The sequence below is a fragment of the Empidonax traillii genome, unplaced genomic scaffold (genome assembly GCF_003031625.1).
Source record: "Empidonax traillii isolate 1590-97213 ecotype Southwest subspecies unplaced genomic scaffold, ASM303162v1 scaffold1166:size242162, whole genome shotgun sequence".
In the NCBI taxonomy this organism is placed as follows: domain Eukaryota; kingdom Metazoa; phylum Chordata; class Aves; order Passeriformes; family Tyrannidae; genus Empidonax; species Empidonax traillii.
Window position 1 is genome coordinate 20,106 of NW_020956359.1, and position 15,660 is coordinate 35,765.

The 15,660-nt window shown below is 53.6% G+C and overlaps 1 protein-coding gene across 1 annotated transcript in view; it reads right to left on the bottom strand.

Annotated features, from left to right (window-relative positions):
* Nucleotides 1–77: 77 nt before the first annotated feature.
* The window catches only part of SELENON (selenoprotein N), a 15,961-nt gene continuing 378 nt past the window's right edge, over nt 78–15,660 (bottom strand). The window contains exons 2-12 of the mRNA XM_027905547.1: nt 12,813–12,930; nt 11,615–11,745; nt 10,934–11,146; nt 10,020–10,144; nt 9,264–9,401; nt 7,409–7,490; nt 6,294–6,482; nt 5,262–5,367; nt 4,364–4,476; nt 3,578–3,679; nt 78–2,453 (exon numbers count right to left, since the gene is read on the bottom strand). Coding sequence (XP_027761348.1) covers nt 2,283–2,453; nt 3,578–3,679; nt 4,364–4,476; nt 5,262–5,367; nt 6,294–6,482; nt 7,409–7,490; nt 9,264–9,401; nt 10,020–10,144; nt 10,934–11,146; nt 11,615–11,745; nt 12,813–12,930 — 1,488 coding nt within the window. The 3' untranslated portion in view covers nt 78–2,282. The remainder of the gene's footprint in view (nt 2,454–3,577; nt 3,680–4,363; nt 4,477–5,261; nt 5,368–6,293; nt 6,483–7,408; nt 7,491–9,263; nt 9,402–10,019; nt 10,145–10,933; nt 11,147–11,614; nt 11,746–12,812; nt 12,931–15,660) is intronic.

Below are 15,660 nucleotides of genomic sequence, written 5' to 3' on the forward strand. Positions count from 1 at the left end.
CCGCTCCCCAAGCCCACACCCCCCCACCCCGAGGGACGGACGGACGGACGGAAGGACGGACTGCAGGAGGCCGAGGCTGGTGGGATGGATGGCTTTACCGATGAAGCTACAGCCGGGCCCGAGGGCCCCCCCGCGCCCACCGGCATCGCCCCTCGCAGGGGCTGCTCTTCCCCCGAGCCCTCCCCGGCCGACATCGGCCCTGGCCCGCCGTGGGTTTCAGGCCAGGGCGTCACAAGGCGAAGGGAAGGAGGGGGAGAAGCAGCCCACCAGCTGCCCACCTCCCACCAACCCACCCCCCCACACTCCCCACTCGGTATCGCTGACCCTGCGGAGAATTCACAAAGTAAATGCGAGGTTTACAAAGAGGAGACAAAGGCTTGGCACGAATTAGTAAAGCCTCGGGCGGCAGCTGCTTGTCCGCAGCCCACCCAGGGCAGCGGCGGAGCAGTTCGGCAGGTTAACAGGATCCAAAGACCCCCCTGGACCCCCCAGGCTGGGGGTGGCTGTTTGGGCTCCCTCTGCCGCTGTTCAGACCGGCCCCCTTCTCCCGAGCTCTCCCGGGAGCGCTCCGAGGTGGCTGCAGGAGTCCAGGGGTTCACGGGAATAAAAAACAAGGTCCTTTGTGGGATCCCAAAGGCTTCCTCGGAGCCCTGAAGGGATCGAAGTCCCCCGAAGGGGTGAGACTGTCGGTGCAGCAGGAGCTCGGTGTCCCAACATGGCACTGCCAGGTCCCAGCCTGTCCCCACTGCAGCCCCTCGGAGTGTGGGCAAAGTGCAGAGCTAATGCATAGTTATAAAACCAATACTGAGAAACAACCCGGGGTAATTAATCTCACTAGAGCAATTAGTGAAGTGACACTGGTTCAGCCCAGAGGTCCAGCTCAGCTCAGTCTCCAGGCTCGGGCTGGGGCAGGGTGGGGGTCAGGATATCACCACTCCCGGGCTCTTCCCAGGACCTGGAGCCCAGGAATGAAAACACCTCTTTTGATTTGGTCCGGCAAAATTGTGCTTCAGAGAGGAGAAAAAACATCACCAGCTGGCTGCAGGCAGCTACTGAAGATGCTTTGTCTCCTCACATATCTGTAGGAATATGCCTAAAACCTGTTTCATTTATCTTTTCCTTCTCCAAATTATAAAATTACGCTCACTCTGTAGCCAGGCATTGGCAGAGAGTAGGAGCAACTGCTCAGGGTGGTTTCAGATAAGGGATAAAGGCTTTACGTCTGAACATCATCTTTGGAAAAATCTCCTGAAAATATTTTTAGTACTGCTGGCTTTTAGAACCGCTCAGTTCTCAACCAGGTAATGATCTCAGGGCAGTTCCCAAAGGGAACTTCATGGTTCATCATCCAGGGTGACCTGGAAGCTCAAAGCAAACACAGGGTATTGCTGGGGGGACACTGGGAGAACCAAGCTCCCAAAGCCAGCAGGATGGGAGCCCTGGGATGAACTGGAGGCACTGCTCACTGCTGTGTCCCATGGCCTGGAGTGCATGGACTGCACTGGTGGGGCTCACAGGGGCTCTGGGCCCTCAGCCCCCCAAACTGATCCTCACCTGGCACCTCTGAGCTGCACCAAACCTCCAGTGCCCTGGTCTCCACTCCTAATGTTCCTGTGTCAAGCTCAGCACCTCCCTCAGGGCCACAGAGCCTGAACGAGTGAGACTCCTCTGCCACCAGGCGACACAGGGCCCTGGGAGGCCACTCCAGAGCTCATCCTCCAGTTCAAACCTCCCTGTCTGCACATTCCCAGCTACAGTCCCATCACACACTGGTTGTCACTGTCAATAAATGCTGTTGTCAGGAGCTGCATCCATGGCACTGGCACGGAGGTGGGAGGAGGGAGCTTCCCACCGGCGCTGGATTCTGTTCTCACCACGAGTGTTTGGTCATAATGGCAATTCTGCAACAGTCCAGTCCTGCAGATCAGGGTCTCTGGGTGATGCTGTTACAGCTGGGTGATGCTCCTGAGTCTGAACAGGAGTTGGGGGAAAAAAAAAAAATAAAAAAATGAGGGTGGGTGGCAGACCAAGGCATATGCACTGAGAATGTATTCAAGTATTTTAACTCCTGTAAAATTGGCCTGAACTCAAAAGGGCAGGTTGTGTAAACTGGCACCACTAGAAACTCAGCCTCAAACCAACATCCAGAGCAAAGCCCCGCCCTGGGACTGTTTGCAGCCTAACATCAGTGTCTGGCATGAAGATGAGGAGGAGTTGCTGTAACCAAAATAGATCTCTGAAGTCTTTGGCCGTCTCTGTGGGGCATTCAGGTGCCTTTGTTTTTAGGTCTGCAGGTAGGGTTTTGCTCTTTGCAGTCCCTCCTTCAGGAACTGGAGGTAAGTTGCAGTTGAAGGGTCTTCGAAATTGGTTGAGAAACTAAAGATGCTGCTTTCAACATCTTCAGGCTTCATAGAAGTAATGTCCAGGAAGTAGTTGGCATTGATATGGTGAATCTGGGAAAGGAAAGAGATGAGAGGGGACTTTAAGGGCCAGAACAATTCCCCATCCACTGCCTTGGCCTCTGGCCAGGACAGAGGTGACAAGGCTCTAACAACTCTAACAGAGTCTCTAATGCTTTGCAGATGCTAATTCAGGAACCAGGATCCAGGTTTGCATTTTAAAATCAGAGAAAGATGTGTGAAAGACAACGGTCTCTGCCTTCCCCCCAGTGCTGACCCCCTGGCTTAGGTTAAGAAGAAGATGAAGGCGATTTGGGAAAAATCATGGAGGCTCAGATCACTGGGCTGTGAGTAAAGGCTGGGGAGACAGAGCCTGACCACGCTGGTGTGAGCCCTCAGCCCACACAGCTGCAAAACCAGCACCTGAGCTACAAACACTTCCCGCTCCCCCAAGGACACGTGGCCACTGAGCACAGGGAGGCTGAGGTGAGGTTTGTCACCAGCCCGTGGCATCGCTGCAGGGGAGCCATGAAGAGACAGTGAGGGGACCCTGCAGGTGTGGCCAGCTGGTGTCTGGCCAGTGAGGGGCACAGTTGGACCAGCCCTGGCAGGATCTTCCCCTGCAGACAGCCCAGCCCAGCAGCTGACACAGACAGCACTGTGCTGCCAAAGTGTCTGCAACTGCTGCTCATCAAATCCAAGGTGGGGGGGCTCTGGGGGGGCTGCAGGGGAGCACAGCAGAGCCAGAGGGTGTGGACCTCCTAAGGGTTTATCTGCCATGACAAATTTGGGGAATCAAGAGAAAGCTAAATGCGCTAGAAGGTGCTGATAAGGAGATTTTCTCCAAAGGATGAGCACACAGGACAATGGGCACAGGAAACAAGCTACAGTGGCTTCCCAGAGGTCGCTGACTCCAACCAGGGACAATGAGGAATTGCAGGCAGACTGTTCTGTTCCAGCCCTGCTGCTCCTCTGTCTCTGAATAAAAACACATTTGTTTCACATTTCTGGGTAGAGCTGCTGCCTGTCTGCCACAGCATCCCTGGGAGCACCACACCATGAAGGGCCAGGGAACGGCTGGGGCAGTGGACACTCACTCCAGGGTCTGGGAGACCCTGCAGAGAACAGTTTCTATTGGGAAGAGGCCAGCCCAGCTGAAGGGTATTTATCGACTGTACCACGGTGCCGTTGGGGAGGCAGATGATCATCTCCACAGGGAAGCTGTATTTCTCCAGGTGCAGGTCAGCCAGTTTGCTGTAGAACTCATTCTCTCTGTTGCTCTGTAGGGAGACCCCAAAGAAACACGTCTGAACACCCCAGAACTGGCAGAACAGCACATGAGTACACCGAGCATGTGAGGGAGGGACTGAAGAGCTGCTTTGCAGCCTGGTGGTCACTGGTACCATTCTCACAACCTGCTTCACCCCTCTCAGTCTCCCTCTCACATTTCAGCTGTAGGTTTTATCCTTAAAGAATAAAATCACCCCACTGCTGGCGGTTTCCAGGCACACCAACAGCCTGATCCCAGCCTTTTCCAGAGCCTCCAGCTCTGTGACTGACCCCAGCTGACAGCACAGGCCCAGAGATGGGCTCAGAAGTGGGGAATGGTGCAATCAGGAGACTCGGGGTTCAGACAGTTATCTGGTTGCTCCCTGTGTTGCAGAGAAGTCAGCTGGTTGATGGCACCGGTGGCCTTGGGCAGGGCTGTCTCCCAGTGAAGCATCTGGTTTAGCTTTTAAAACTGGCACCAGGACAGAATCAAGGGGGGTTCACTGTGCCATTTCTTAGGCTGCCTCCATCTGGTGTCTGCTTGGCCCCTGCAGGGGCTCAGACACGGAGGGCTCAAAACCCAAATCCACCCCCCTGGCAGAGGTGTGAGCTCCCCCTCCCCTGGCACCCCTGTGCCAAGCCCCATCCACGCTCCCCAGCACCAGCAAAGGTGGCAGGTGTGGGGTGAGCCTCACCTGCAGCTCCTCCAGCTCCTTCACCAGGGACCAGCTGCTGATGAAGCTCTCGTTGAGCAGGGCGAGGATGGGCGAACTTTCCAGGACGGTCTCCCGGAGAGTTCGCCCCGAACCTGGCACAGGAAGAGGGACAGGGGGTTTGAAGTGTTTCCTGAGGTGACTGTCACCATGTTCGGTGCCACATGGTGTGGCAGCTGACTCTGGCTCCCCCCCAGCCCTTCCCATTGTCTTTTTTCCCTCCTTTGTTGGCAGTTTTCCACGGCTTTTGTTTCCTGCAGGCGCTGCTGGCAGGGAAGATTCACCAGAGCAGACCCCAAGCCAAAGTCTGCCATGGATCCCTGCAGATCCCCCGAGTGCCACTCGCTCCTCATGCCAAGCAGAGCCCAGTGCTGGAGAGCTTTTAAGGGCAGACAGAACTGAAGATACCCATCCCTTCCCATCCATCCCTCCTGCCCAACATGGCTTGGGAGTTCTTAGGCAATGGTGGGGAGGGAAAAGCTGCACATCAGGACAATGCCAAGCTCACATCTGGCTCTGGCTTGTCCTGTGCAGGTGCCAATGATGAAGCAGAGAGCAGTGTCCCTTTCACCTTGCCAGTGCTGCCTCTTCCCAAGCAGACTGAGAGGGGAAGAGAAGGGGGGAAGATCCATGTCTCCACCTCGACAAAGGCACTTGACTCACACACTGGTCTAGGGCTTGTCTCTGATCCTGCCACTGGGGGACTAAGCTCATATCAGTAACTCCCCATTTCCAACCTTTGTCTATTCAGCATCTTCAGTGCCAAAAAGAGTAACAGAACACTTACTGCTGGCTCGTGACCAGCTCCCTGACCCCCAGCTCCCCTCGGAGCCCAAACCAGGCCCATCATCCCTGCCAGCCAGGCTGGGAATGTCCTCACCTCAGCAGGACTGGTCATCCAAGGCCCCCCAGAGCAGGATGGAGTGCACCAGCTTCTTCTCTGCTTTTGCTCTCTCAAAAGCTTCTGTGAAGGGCAGGTAGGAGATCTGGAGGCAGGGAGACAGCGTGAGGAACAGACACAGAACTGCCCAGCCCAAAGAGGGGCAGGTCTGAAGGAACCAGACTGTGATCCCTCACAGCCTGTGGGCTGTCACTGGCACCTGCAGAGCCCTGATTTTACTGACAGCACAAAGCATCTGCAACCCCACCTCGGCTGCCCGGGAAATCTGGCCTCGAGATAAATTTATTTACAAAACCTCACTGAAACAGCCTCAAAACTGACCCTGCACAGAGACTGTTCCACTCACTCAAACAAAAGGAACTGGTATTAACATCTTGGCAGCACGAGGGGATATTTGTAAGCTCAGGCACAAGGAGGCAGCCACTGAAACACGTCCCTTCAGCCAAGGAAGTGGTGACAGGCAGTAGCCATCTGCTCCACGGGCTGCTGGCATGTTAAATAGTTTGGGTCACCCAGAGCCATAAATCTGTGTCTCGCTGCAGGATGCAGAGGCACAGGCAGATCGTGTGTTCTCTGCTGATAAGGAAAGCCTGGTCCAAAGGTACCTGAATGCTGCAAAAGCAATGCCAGAGGAAAATCATTTGTAAGGAGTACGAGCCTCCTCCGGCATCAGGGCAGCAGCTGCTGATAAGGGGCAGGAAGGATGAGCCTCTGCTTACAAGACAAGCCTGGGACACCTGACATGAAGGCTTCGCTCCTGCCTGTGCTGCCCTGTGACCCCAAACGCCCTTTCTGAGATGCTGCACTCCTTCATCTGGAAGCTGAAGCCCATCAAGCCACACAGGCAGTGCCTGGAGGCACATGTTGAGCTGGGAGAGCCTCACACTGCTCTGAATGCTGCTCATGTCTGTGGGCTCTGCTCTCTGCTTGCTCTCCAGGTGACTGGATGTCTCGGTGAGGACAACCTGCCCCAAATAAACGTGCCAAGGAAGAGCCTGGCCCCTTCCTCACCTTCTTAAATGGGTACATGGCCACTTCCAGCTTCTGGGCTGCCTCTTCCCAAGGGATTTCCTGCTGCCAGGTTATCTCCTCAAACACAAACTGGATGGGCTCCCCTGAGGGATCCCTGCCGTCGATGATGTTTCCATTCTCATCATGGATCACGGAGGGGATTGAAGGCCCTGTTGATTCCAGCTCCATCTGCAGGAGAACAGGCTGAGTTGGACACTGCACACACCCCACTCCTGCTTTTTCTGTACTCCAGGACATGATGAAGATCCAAAATAAGACTGGGCAGCTTCTAATGAAGGTACAACTTGATCTCCTGTCTCCTGGAGCTGTACTTCACCAGTTGCAGACGTGGGGGATATACCAAGAAAGCAACTTCACTTCCTTCACCTGTGCTTGCCAGATTGGAAATGTGTGAGACTCCATGTTCCCACCTTACCACTGGAGATTTTTTACTGTGGGACACCAGACCCCTAAAATCATCAGGACCTGCAGGGCTAATTGGAAGCTCTTGCTTCCAGCACCAGCTCAGCCCCTACAGAGCCCTGGGAAGCCACAAGAGGGTGCAACAGGGAAAGCTGCTCAGGAGCTTCCCTCTGGCTCTGTTCTGGTACAGCTGAAATGATTTTAAGTCTGTTTTTCCTGTCTTTTGGCAATTAAAAATAAACATGGACCTAGTTTAGGAGAAAAGGGGGCTGTTAAACTCAGTCATTCAAAATCCTGACTTATGTTTCCTGTCCCAAGAGCCGGGATTACCACGAAACAAGAGGAATAGCCTCATGCAGTTCCTAAATTCAGAACCACTGTTGTTCACAGGCTCAGGGCCTGGCTTCACCTCCTCATCTTCCCCTCCTGCCAGCCAGATGATGTTTTCAAAGAAGGAAAAAGTCACATGACTCCAGGAGCTTAGGATTCAACCCACACGGAGGGAAAAAAGGAAAAAATCCCAAGAGCTGGCAACAGGGAGCCATACACAGACCAGTGGGAATTATATCGCAGTACTCAAGAGAAGGCCCTAAAGATCAAGGCTGATGGATGTGACACAGCTTGGGGCCACCACAGCACGAATCCCTGCGGAGCTGCTGCCTGCAGATGGAGGGCTGGGAGGGAGCACACACCTGAGGCAGGTATCCGATATCCACTTCCATGTTGCTGCTCTCGCTCGCCCCGTACAGCCACTCCATGTCCACGTTCAGAGACCTGCAAGGTGAACCCAGCACGACCAGAGTCACCCACGGCTAAAGATGCATGTGGGAAACCTCCCCCTACCCCCCCAAAAAAAGGCAACATCCAACTCCTACTCCAACATCCCTGCTCCTCTTGCAGGGTCAGCACTGAAGGAGCCTGGAGGCTCTGGCTCCTCGGAGATCACCGTGTTCCCTCCACCAGACCAGCAACACCAGATTCTCCGCTGGATCAGGGCCCAGGCACCCACTCAGCACTCCGGGAAAACGCCCTCACACCTCTGAGCTCTGTCAAATTATGGAAGAGAGAGATGCCTTTGCTCCCTCTTCCTTCCCTGCACTTGACTCGCACATTCTGATCCTGCTGAACTTTTAAAAGTGTTTTCTTGGAAGCGAAAGGCTCTTGTAAGGAGCTGCTGGCAGAGCCCTGAGTGTCTGCCTGCAGTGAGAAATGTGCTGACAGAGCCACTGGGGTTGAGTCGCCAGGGTAATGTTGTAATAGAATTTTCACTCCACACGTCATGGGCAAAGAGATTTGAAGCTTTTCTCCCCTGAAACACTTCCAGCTCCTTGCCAGGAGAGCAGGAATGAGCTAGTGCAAAGCTATGCACACAAAACCTTAACCTGGGAGGCTCCAAGCAAAAAAATATGTCGTAGCAGGAGCATCAGGCCTTGCTGAACTTCAGTGCTTGAAGCCAGGCACTGGGACTGTGCCTGGGGCTGCTTTCCACACCCTCCTCATCCCCCAAATGCCAAGGGACAGTTACTGGTGAGTCAATCAGGCTCTGGAATGTGTCAGGGATCCTCGGTGATTAGTGGAGATGCATTTACAGGCAACTGCAGAGCTCAAATCACTCCTTTTCCAGGAACTTGGCTCAAAACAACATGAGCTCATCCATCACAGACAGATGTGGTCGCCCCATCCCTGGAAGTGTTCGGGACCAGGCTGGGTGGGCTTTGGAGCAGCCTGGTCTAGTGGAAGCTGTCCCTATCCACAGCAGGGGGGTGGAACTTAGGGCGATGACTTTAAGGTCCCTTCCAACCAAACCATTCCATGATTCTGTGATCACAGACACACAGGGAGCTTCTGCAGCTTCCAACAGGTACCTGACAGCTGTGGGAGTCCCTGCCACAGCCAGGGAGTGCTGGGACAGGAGCAGTGCTACTGATGAGGAGGCTGCTGCCTGTCCAGGGCAACAGCAGGACAACTTCAATGTGTGTCTTTCCACGTGCCTGCAGGTACCTCCTTCCAAAGTGGTTTGGCACAGGATAGCTGGGGTTTGGACACTCAGCTGCAGCAGGTGCCAGCTGCATTCAGGCTGTGCAAGCACAACTACTCCCAACTCTGTGCTCCACGTCCCCAGCAGCCTCAGCCCTGCTTGTCTCCTGTCCCTCCTCTGCCCTTGTCCTTCCCTGCCTCTCCCAAGCCAGACGGCCCCTGGACCTGTTGATAAACAAAGCTATTCCTGAAAAATTGCATCAGAACCGGTTTAGGGAGCAACTGGAGAATTGAGGACACGACGACCGCTGGCAGGGAAGGACGTGTGGGGAAAGCAGATGAGGAAACAGCAGGACCAGTCTGGCCAAAGCTCAGGCTGCAGCTCTGCCTTCCCTGCACTTCCCAGGGTGCCCAGGTGCCACAGGGGACAGGGCTGTCACTGCACTTGTACCTTCACCTAAACAGAGCCCACCAGCCTCCCCAGGCACGCAGAGCCCCCTGGATCCCAACCTTGTCTGTAACAATCCTCAAGTCTGCTCAGCACCCAGGAGGAGGCAGAAATGGCTGTACCTGTTGTTAGGGACAAAGAGCTTAAACTCTCGGACATGGGAGGAGTCCTTGGAGAGGATGATGTGACCTGTGAACTGGCCTGGGGAAAACCAGAAGGGGAAGTCCGGTGGCTCGTTCAGCTGGAACTCGGCGTGGATCCTGAAAAGAGAAAGGAGCCGTCAGCTGCAGTTCTTGGGGGAGGGAAAGCATCATGTGCTGCACATGACAGCAGGGGAAAAGCTGTCTCCAGGCACCAGAAATTAGGAACCTAAACTGGGGCAGAGAGGTGGAGTTCAAAAAGCTTTTCATGTCACGCAATTAAGCGAGTAAAAGACTGGAGAAGATCCCGGGGGGGCAGGAACATCTCCAGTACTGATGCCTTTTGGAATTGGGCACTAAGTGTCCATCCAGGAGGACAAATAATATCATCATTTCTTGAAACACAGGGACAGAACAAGACCCCTTCAGCCTCCCTTCCGGCTTGATCAGGCAAATAAAAGCTGTAACACTCCCAATAAAACAAGAGAATAATTCCCCAGACTCTCCCCTTTCAGCCAGAACGGCTCCAAGGGTGATGGAGAATGGCTGCTGTCCTTCATGTGGGCACAGTTCCTGCCTCACCAGGGACACAGTGACACTGGGAGCAAGAGCTGGCTGTGAACCTCCCTCTCCCTTGACACTTCCCTGGCCTTGCACAGCAGCCTCCTCCACTCCCCTGGGATATGGGACAAACCCAGGAGTGCCCCCCAAGCCCTCCCTGGAGCCCCCTGGACCCACCGGAATGCTATGGTGTAGTAGAAGCTGCTGATGGCTTGGATACAGGCCACGGCCCCCTGGGGGGCAAAGCGGGTCTTCACGAAGGGCCGGGGGTGGAACATGCTCAAAAGCTTGTGGATTATGACCTAGAGAAGGAATTGCAGGAGAGCAAGAATGAGGACAGCTCCTCCACGCAGCTCTGCAGCTCCAAAGCAACTCCCCACCAGAGCAGGAAGGCGAGAGAATGGCTGTGACTTCGAAACTAGCTCAGAGACCAACCTAATCCCAAACCAAGGAGATAAAGCAAGGGATTGCTTTCAAAAATAAATCCATCTTCCAGGGCTTCTACGCTATTCCCATTGTTTGCAAGTTTCCATCACCCCAGTCAGGACAGTAAACTGATCTACGAGGCTGCCTCCATCAATAGGGCTTCAGATTTTGAAGGAGTGGGTGTGCAATCAATAATCAGAGCAGGCTGTGGAGGTGCCTCAGCTCAGTGATCACTGACACCTGCCTGGGCACCCAGGGGAGGGTGATGCTCACGCCTGGCTTTGCCTGCTGTGTACACACAGTGTTTTTCACTTGTCAACAAAAGTGTTCCCCTCTGGGGCAGCCCTTGGCCACGGTTCCACAAGGATTGTGATCACTTCACACAGCTGCTTTCTGGATAACCCTCTCCGGGAGAAACCATCCTAAAATCCCACACGATTAACAAGATGAAGTCACTCGAGTCAGCCTCATCTTTGGCCTGCTCTGGGTTTTACCTCCAGCTTAGGAGACGGTGCCCTGGATTTTTGCTTCCTTAGAAAACCCAGGGAGACATATAACAACAGCCTTGTCCCTCTGGGGATTCCTGAAATTCATCTGGGCTACGAAGCAGAACATCTCCACCAACCACACCCTCGGGTAAACAGAAACTGAGTTTCATATCTCACCTCTTTGCCCTTGGGAGGCGGAGGGTAAAATCTGTTGTTGGAAAGATACCCAGTGAAGATGTTCAGTTCACTAGGAATTATCCACCACGGATCCCCGAGATCCAGTTTATTCTTTGGAGGAAGGAAGGCTTTGAACTGCCTGGCGAGCAGCACACTCATAGGGGCTGCTGGGGCCGTCCAGTTCCTCAGCCCAGAGAGAGCAACGTGAGAAATCTGTGAACAAAAGGCACTGTCAGAGGCCAGACTGGACCCTTCAAACATGCAGGCACGCTCATGGATGTAAGGAGGTTTTGGAAAAGAGGGAAAAATATATATACCACATTCTAAATTCTTCTGACCAACCCGAACAGTTCTGTCAGCTTTCAAGAACATGAGTAATAGAGGAGTAGGTAATAGGAGTAATAGGTGCCACCCAACACCACAGCTCCTGGACTTAGCTCCAGGAGAGCCATGTGTAATTCCTGCTTCCAGCTTCCCAGGAAGGGTGTCTTAACTGGGGCACGGTGCTGCTGAGTGTGCTGAAAACACTGAAATGCTGCAGGAAGCAGAGAGTTTCCTCATCACAGCAAATCCCCCTGGGCTTCAGCAGGGCTGTGTCCCCCTCCTAACGCTCCAGCACACATTCCTGGTGATGCTACCAGCCCAGAATTTGTGGCCATACGCATCCTGCATGACACCTACCCCCAGGAAACCGTCCTTGCTCTTCGTCATTGTTTCCATGACCAAAGGCTGGAATTTAGCCACAAGGGACAGAGTCTCCCCGCTTGGATCAGGCATCTCCTCCTCTTCAAATTCAGAGATGGGAGCAACCCCTAGACAAAAGGACAGGAATTTAAGCAGCTGTTTCCCCTCCCTCCCCTTTTAAGCAATTGTGAAGTGATTACACATTTATCCCATCAAATCCAGGAGCACTGGGAGTTTCCCAGCTGTCCCCACAAGGCAGAACTCAGACCCACCCTGGAGACCAGCTCCAGCTGCATGAATTAAAGGGGAGCCCTCCTTTTAGCAGCCAGCTTGGTGGCTTTAAACTGAGAGTGGGTTTAGATTGGATATTGGGAAGAAATTCTCCCCTGTGAGGGCTGTAAGGCCCTGGCACAGGTTGCCCAGAGAAGCTGCGGCTGCCCCATCCCTGGAAGTGTCCAAAGCCAGGTTGGACAGGGCTTGGAGCAACCTGGGCTAGTGGAAGGTGTTGGAGTTGTAACTGGATGGTCTTTAAGGTCCCTTCCAACCCAAACCAACCTGGGAATCCGTGCTTCCATGACTCCAAACCCCACAGCTCAGTCAGGAAGGTTCCCCGCCCCTCGGAGCGATCCCAACATGCGCCTGAGCCAATCCACGGCAGCACAAGCACTGCCTGTGCTTCCACTGCCCCGGGAGCTCCACTGCACATCATCACCCCCACGCTGCTCCCTGCCTGGCACCAGCAGAGACACTTGCTCTGCACTGATACGGTCTCCAAACACGACCTCCCACGACTGCCATCCAAGGGAGGCCGCCCCAGCCGGGGGAGCGAATGAATGGAACGCCGTGACTCACCAACAGGCCTGGCCTGGCCTGGGCTGAGCTGTATTTGTTGCATTCACCCATCCCAAATCCCCTTTAAGCTCCACACAAAGTAACTTATGTACTTTGCTAGTCCAGCAACGGGATCCTCCGTCTTATAAAAACTCTACTTTGTGAAAGTGATGTCTGGTGCTTAAGCCTTTCCAAAAACACGTAAAGCTTCGCAGCCTCTCTTCGTGTAAATGAGACCCAAAACAGCGCCCAGGAAATAACAATGTGAATAAAACAGTAGGTGAATAAAACCTGTGGGGTGCACTATCTTTGGTTTTTGCTTGGTCTGTGCAGGGAGAGCTCTGGGAGGCACACAGGTACCTACCTGTCAGCTTCTCAGCTATTGGCTTGAACTCCTCTGGGCTCAGGTACAGGTCATTGTTTGTGTCCAGAGAGGAAAAGAGGAACAGCCCCTCATTTCCCAAGGACTTCAGAGCCAGCTCCTAGTTTGGGAAGAAGAGGCAAGTGAGATTTCATCCCAACCTCTTGCAGAAATCCGCTCTGGCCCCTCTCAGCCCCGGAGTTAATCTGCATTCTTCCCAGCACACAAACACCATCCAGGGGAAAGATTGACACCCCTTGGCAGGATTTTGTGCTATTTACAGTTGGGATCAGTGTCCAGGAACTGTTGGCACGAGAATATTAAAACTGCATCTGGTCGAGTAATTCAAACTGAACCATTTGCTCAGAGTCAGATTAAAAGTCTTTTGTCAGACACGTTTCCCACTTTTTCCAGCTAGTGAGTCCTAAACCTGTGGATATTCAGAGCACCTGGAGATGGTGATCGCTGGAATGAACTGACGGGCAGTGAAACAAAGGCAGTCAAATTCATGAGTATCCACACCACAGAATCACAAAGGGAATGAGCTGAGCCCTTGGAACTCGTGAGATCCAAGCCAGCACTGCTGCCCACAACTACCCTGCTCTGGTCATCCAGCCTTGGGACTGGATGGAGCATTTTGACTCCCTGCTCCCTCAGCCATCCATCAGGGAGGGTCCCCTCCAGAAAGCTCCACGAGATTCCAGCCACCCTGTGCCTCAGTTTCTCCCTCTGCAAAGCCCACACGGAGACCCAGTGGGAAGCACCGCAGAAAGGCGATGTCTCCCTTGGAGCAGCCCCAGAAGGGCTCCGGATGCTTCCAGTTATTTCCACACTTCTCTTTGTTATCTGTGTCTCAGCCCTGCAGGGAAAGGGAAAACCTGGAGGCACAACAGAAGAGCTCCACGTTGGTGTGAGGAAGGGAGAGATGTGGAGCGAGGGAGACAAGCCCCTCACTGCCAGCCCTCGGCACATCCCCTGCCACCCACCCCTTGGGGCAGCTTCCCCTGACAGCCCCCTGGAAAGACCTGGAGCTGTGAGCACAAATGCTCTGTATTCTGCTGTTCTCCATTGCCTGCAGCACCACCACCATCCCCAGAGCTCCTGAACGAGTTTATTTTCCATCTGTTGCCTGCCAGCCTGAAGCAGCACTAACGCAGCCTGGAAGGCTTTGCTCCCATCAACTGCAGCAACAAAAGCACTTAGGAGCCTTCCAGGGCAGTTCGAGGCCTGAGACAGAGAAATAAAGAGCCTGGAATACAAACTGGAGATCTGGATGTGGGCATGGCTGAGGAAACCCCAAGAGGGGAGAGTGCAGGGGTGCACAGGTGAAAAAATGAAGGAACAATCCACTGGGGGCTGCCCACGCTCCTGGGGCTAAAACTGTTCCCAGAATGAATGGGGATGTGCATCCCTGGCCCTGTAAATAGGGAATGATGTTTTCCTGAGCACCTGCCCTGTCAGCCAGGTGCCAGGATCACACCACTGAGCCTCGTGCCAGGCTCCAGCTTTCATCTGGTTGGACTCCGCCTGCTGCTGGAGCGTGGGGAAAAATCACCATCCCTTACTGAGCAGGGCTGGAGGCAGGAGGAGAACCAGCTGAACCCCACACAAACATCTCTGGCTGCAGCCAAGACAGCAGGACATGAACTGGGAACACGGGGGTTGGATAAGAGCATCCAAAAATCAATGTACAGACAGAGCTGCAGGCACGGTCACCTCCCTCAGCTGAGCTGACACACGGGTTAAGAAGTGACAAAACCACCAGCAGGACCCCAGGAGGGGCCACCTGGCTGGAGATAAGACCCCAACCAGCGAGGAATAAAGGTTTCCACAGAGAACACACCAGTCCTGCTGCACTGGGCCACGAGGGACGAGAAAAATGATGGAAGAGAAAAAAGGGGAGAGAGAAAAAAGATGAGAGAGAAAAAACGGGGAGAGAGATGTCAGGGCTCGGCCCTCTGCTTTCTGATAACACTGACATTAAAGAAAGCTCTCACAGCTTGTGGGTTCTTTTCCTTTTTCTTTCTAATCTGGGATTATAAGAAACACAGAGTTCCCCTGTTTGAGCCAGAGTGAGCTCTCTCACTCTTTCTATAGAGGAAGAGTTGTGGTTTTTCACAAAGAGTTTTCCTCTCCCACCTGCTTGTGGGTTGTTTAGCTAAATAAACATTTCCATAGAAAGAGACGAGACATATGTTTGAAGCAAGAGGAAGGAAAAATGAAACCCTTGGGCTGTTCACATTTTGTTCTCCTCTCCAGCAGGACCCAGTGACAGCTGCCTGCCTGTCCTCTGGAAAAAAACAAACCTCCAGAAGACCTGCCTTGTGTCAGGCTGTGAGGACTGTCCTCACCCTTCTGTCCTTGAAGGACAAATTCTTCTAATTAACCGGTTTGAACCACTTTTCCCTTTTTGCAATGCAAGGAGACACAAAGAAAAGAGGCATCCTTTAAAAAACATCCTTTAAAATCACTTCTCTCTGTCCTGCAGAAATATCAAGAAGGGGAAGCCTGCTCTTTTCCCAGAACCTTCTCAGATGTCCACGGACGAAGCGCAGAGCCAGGGGAGCTCCATCTCCAACAAAGGTGTTCTCCAAAGCATGGCACAGCCGTTGGAATTACAATCAAAACCAGTCAATCAGCCTATAAAAAAACTGTTCCTGTTTTCATCATGTTTTTTTGCCGCTTCTGCAGTGACCTTCAGAGCCCGCAGCAGAAGAGGTGAGGGTGCTCCTGCTCTTCCTCCTCCTCCCAGGGGGCAGCTGGTCTCACTGGTCACTGCTGGAGCCTGGTGGCCACCACAGCTCTGCAGAAACCTGGCAGTGGCCACCTCAAAGCCCCATGTCCACTGGTG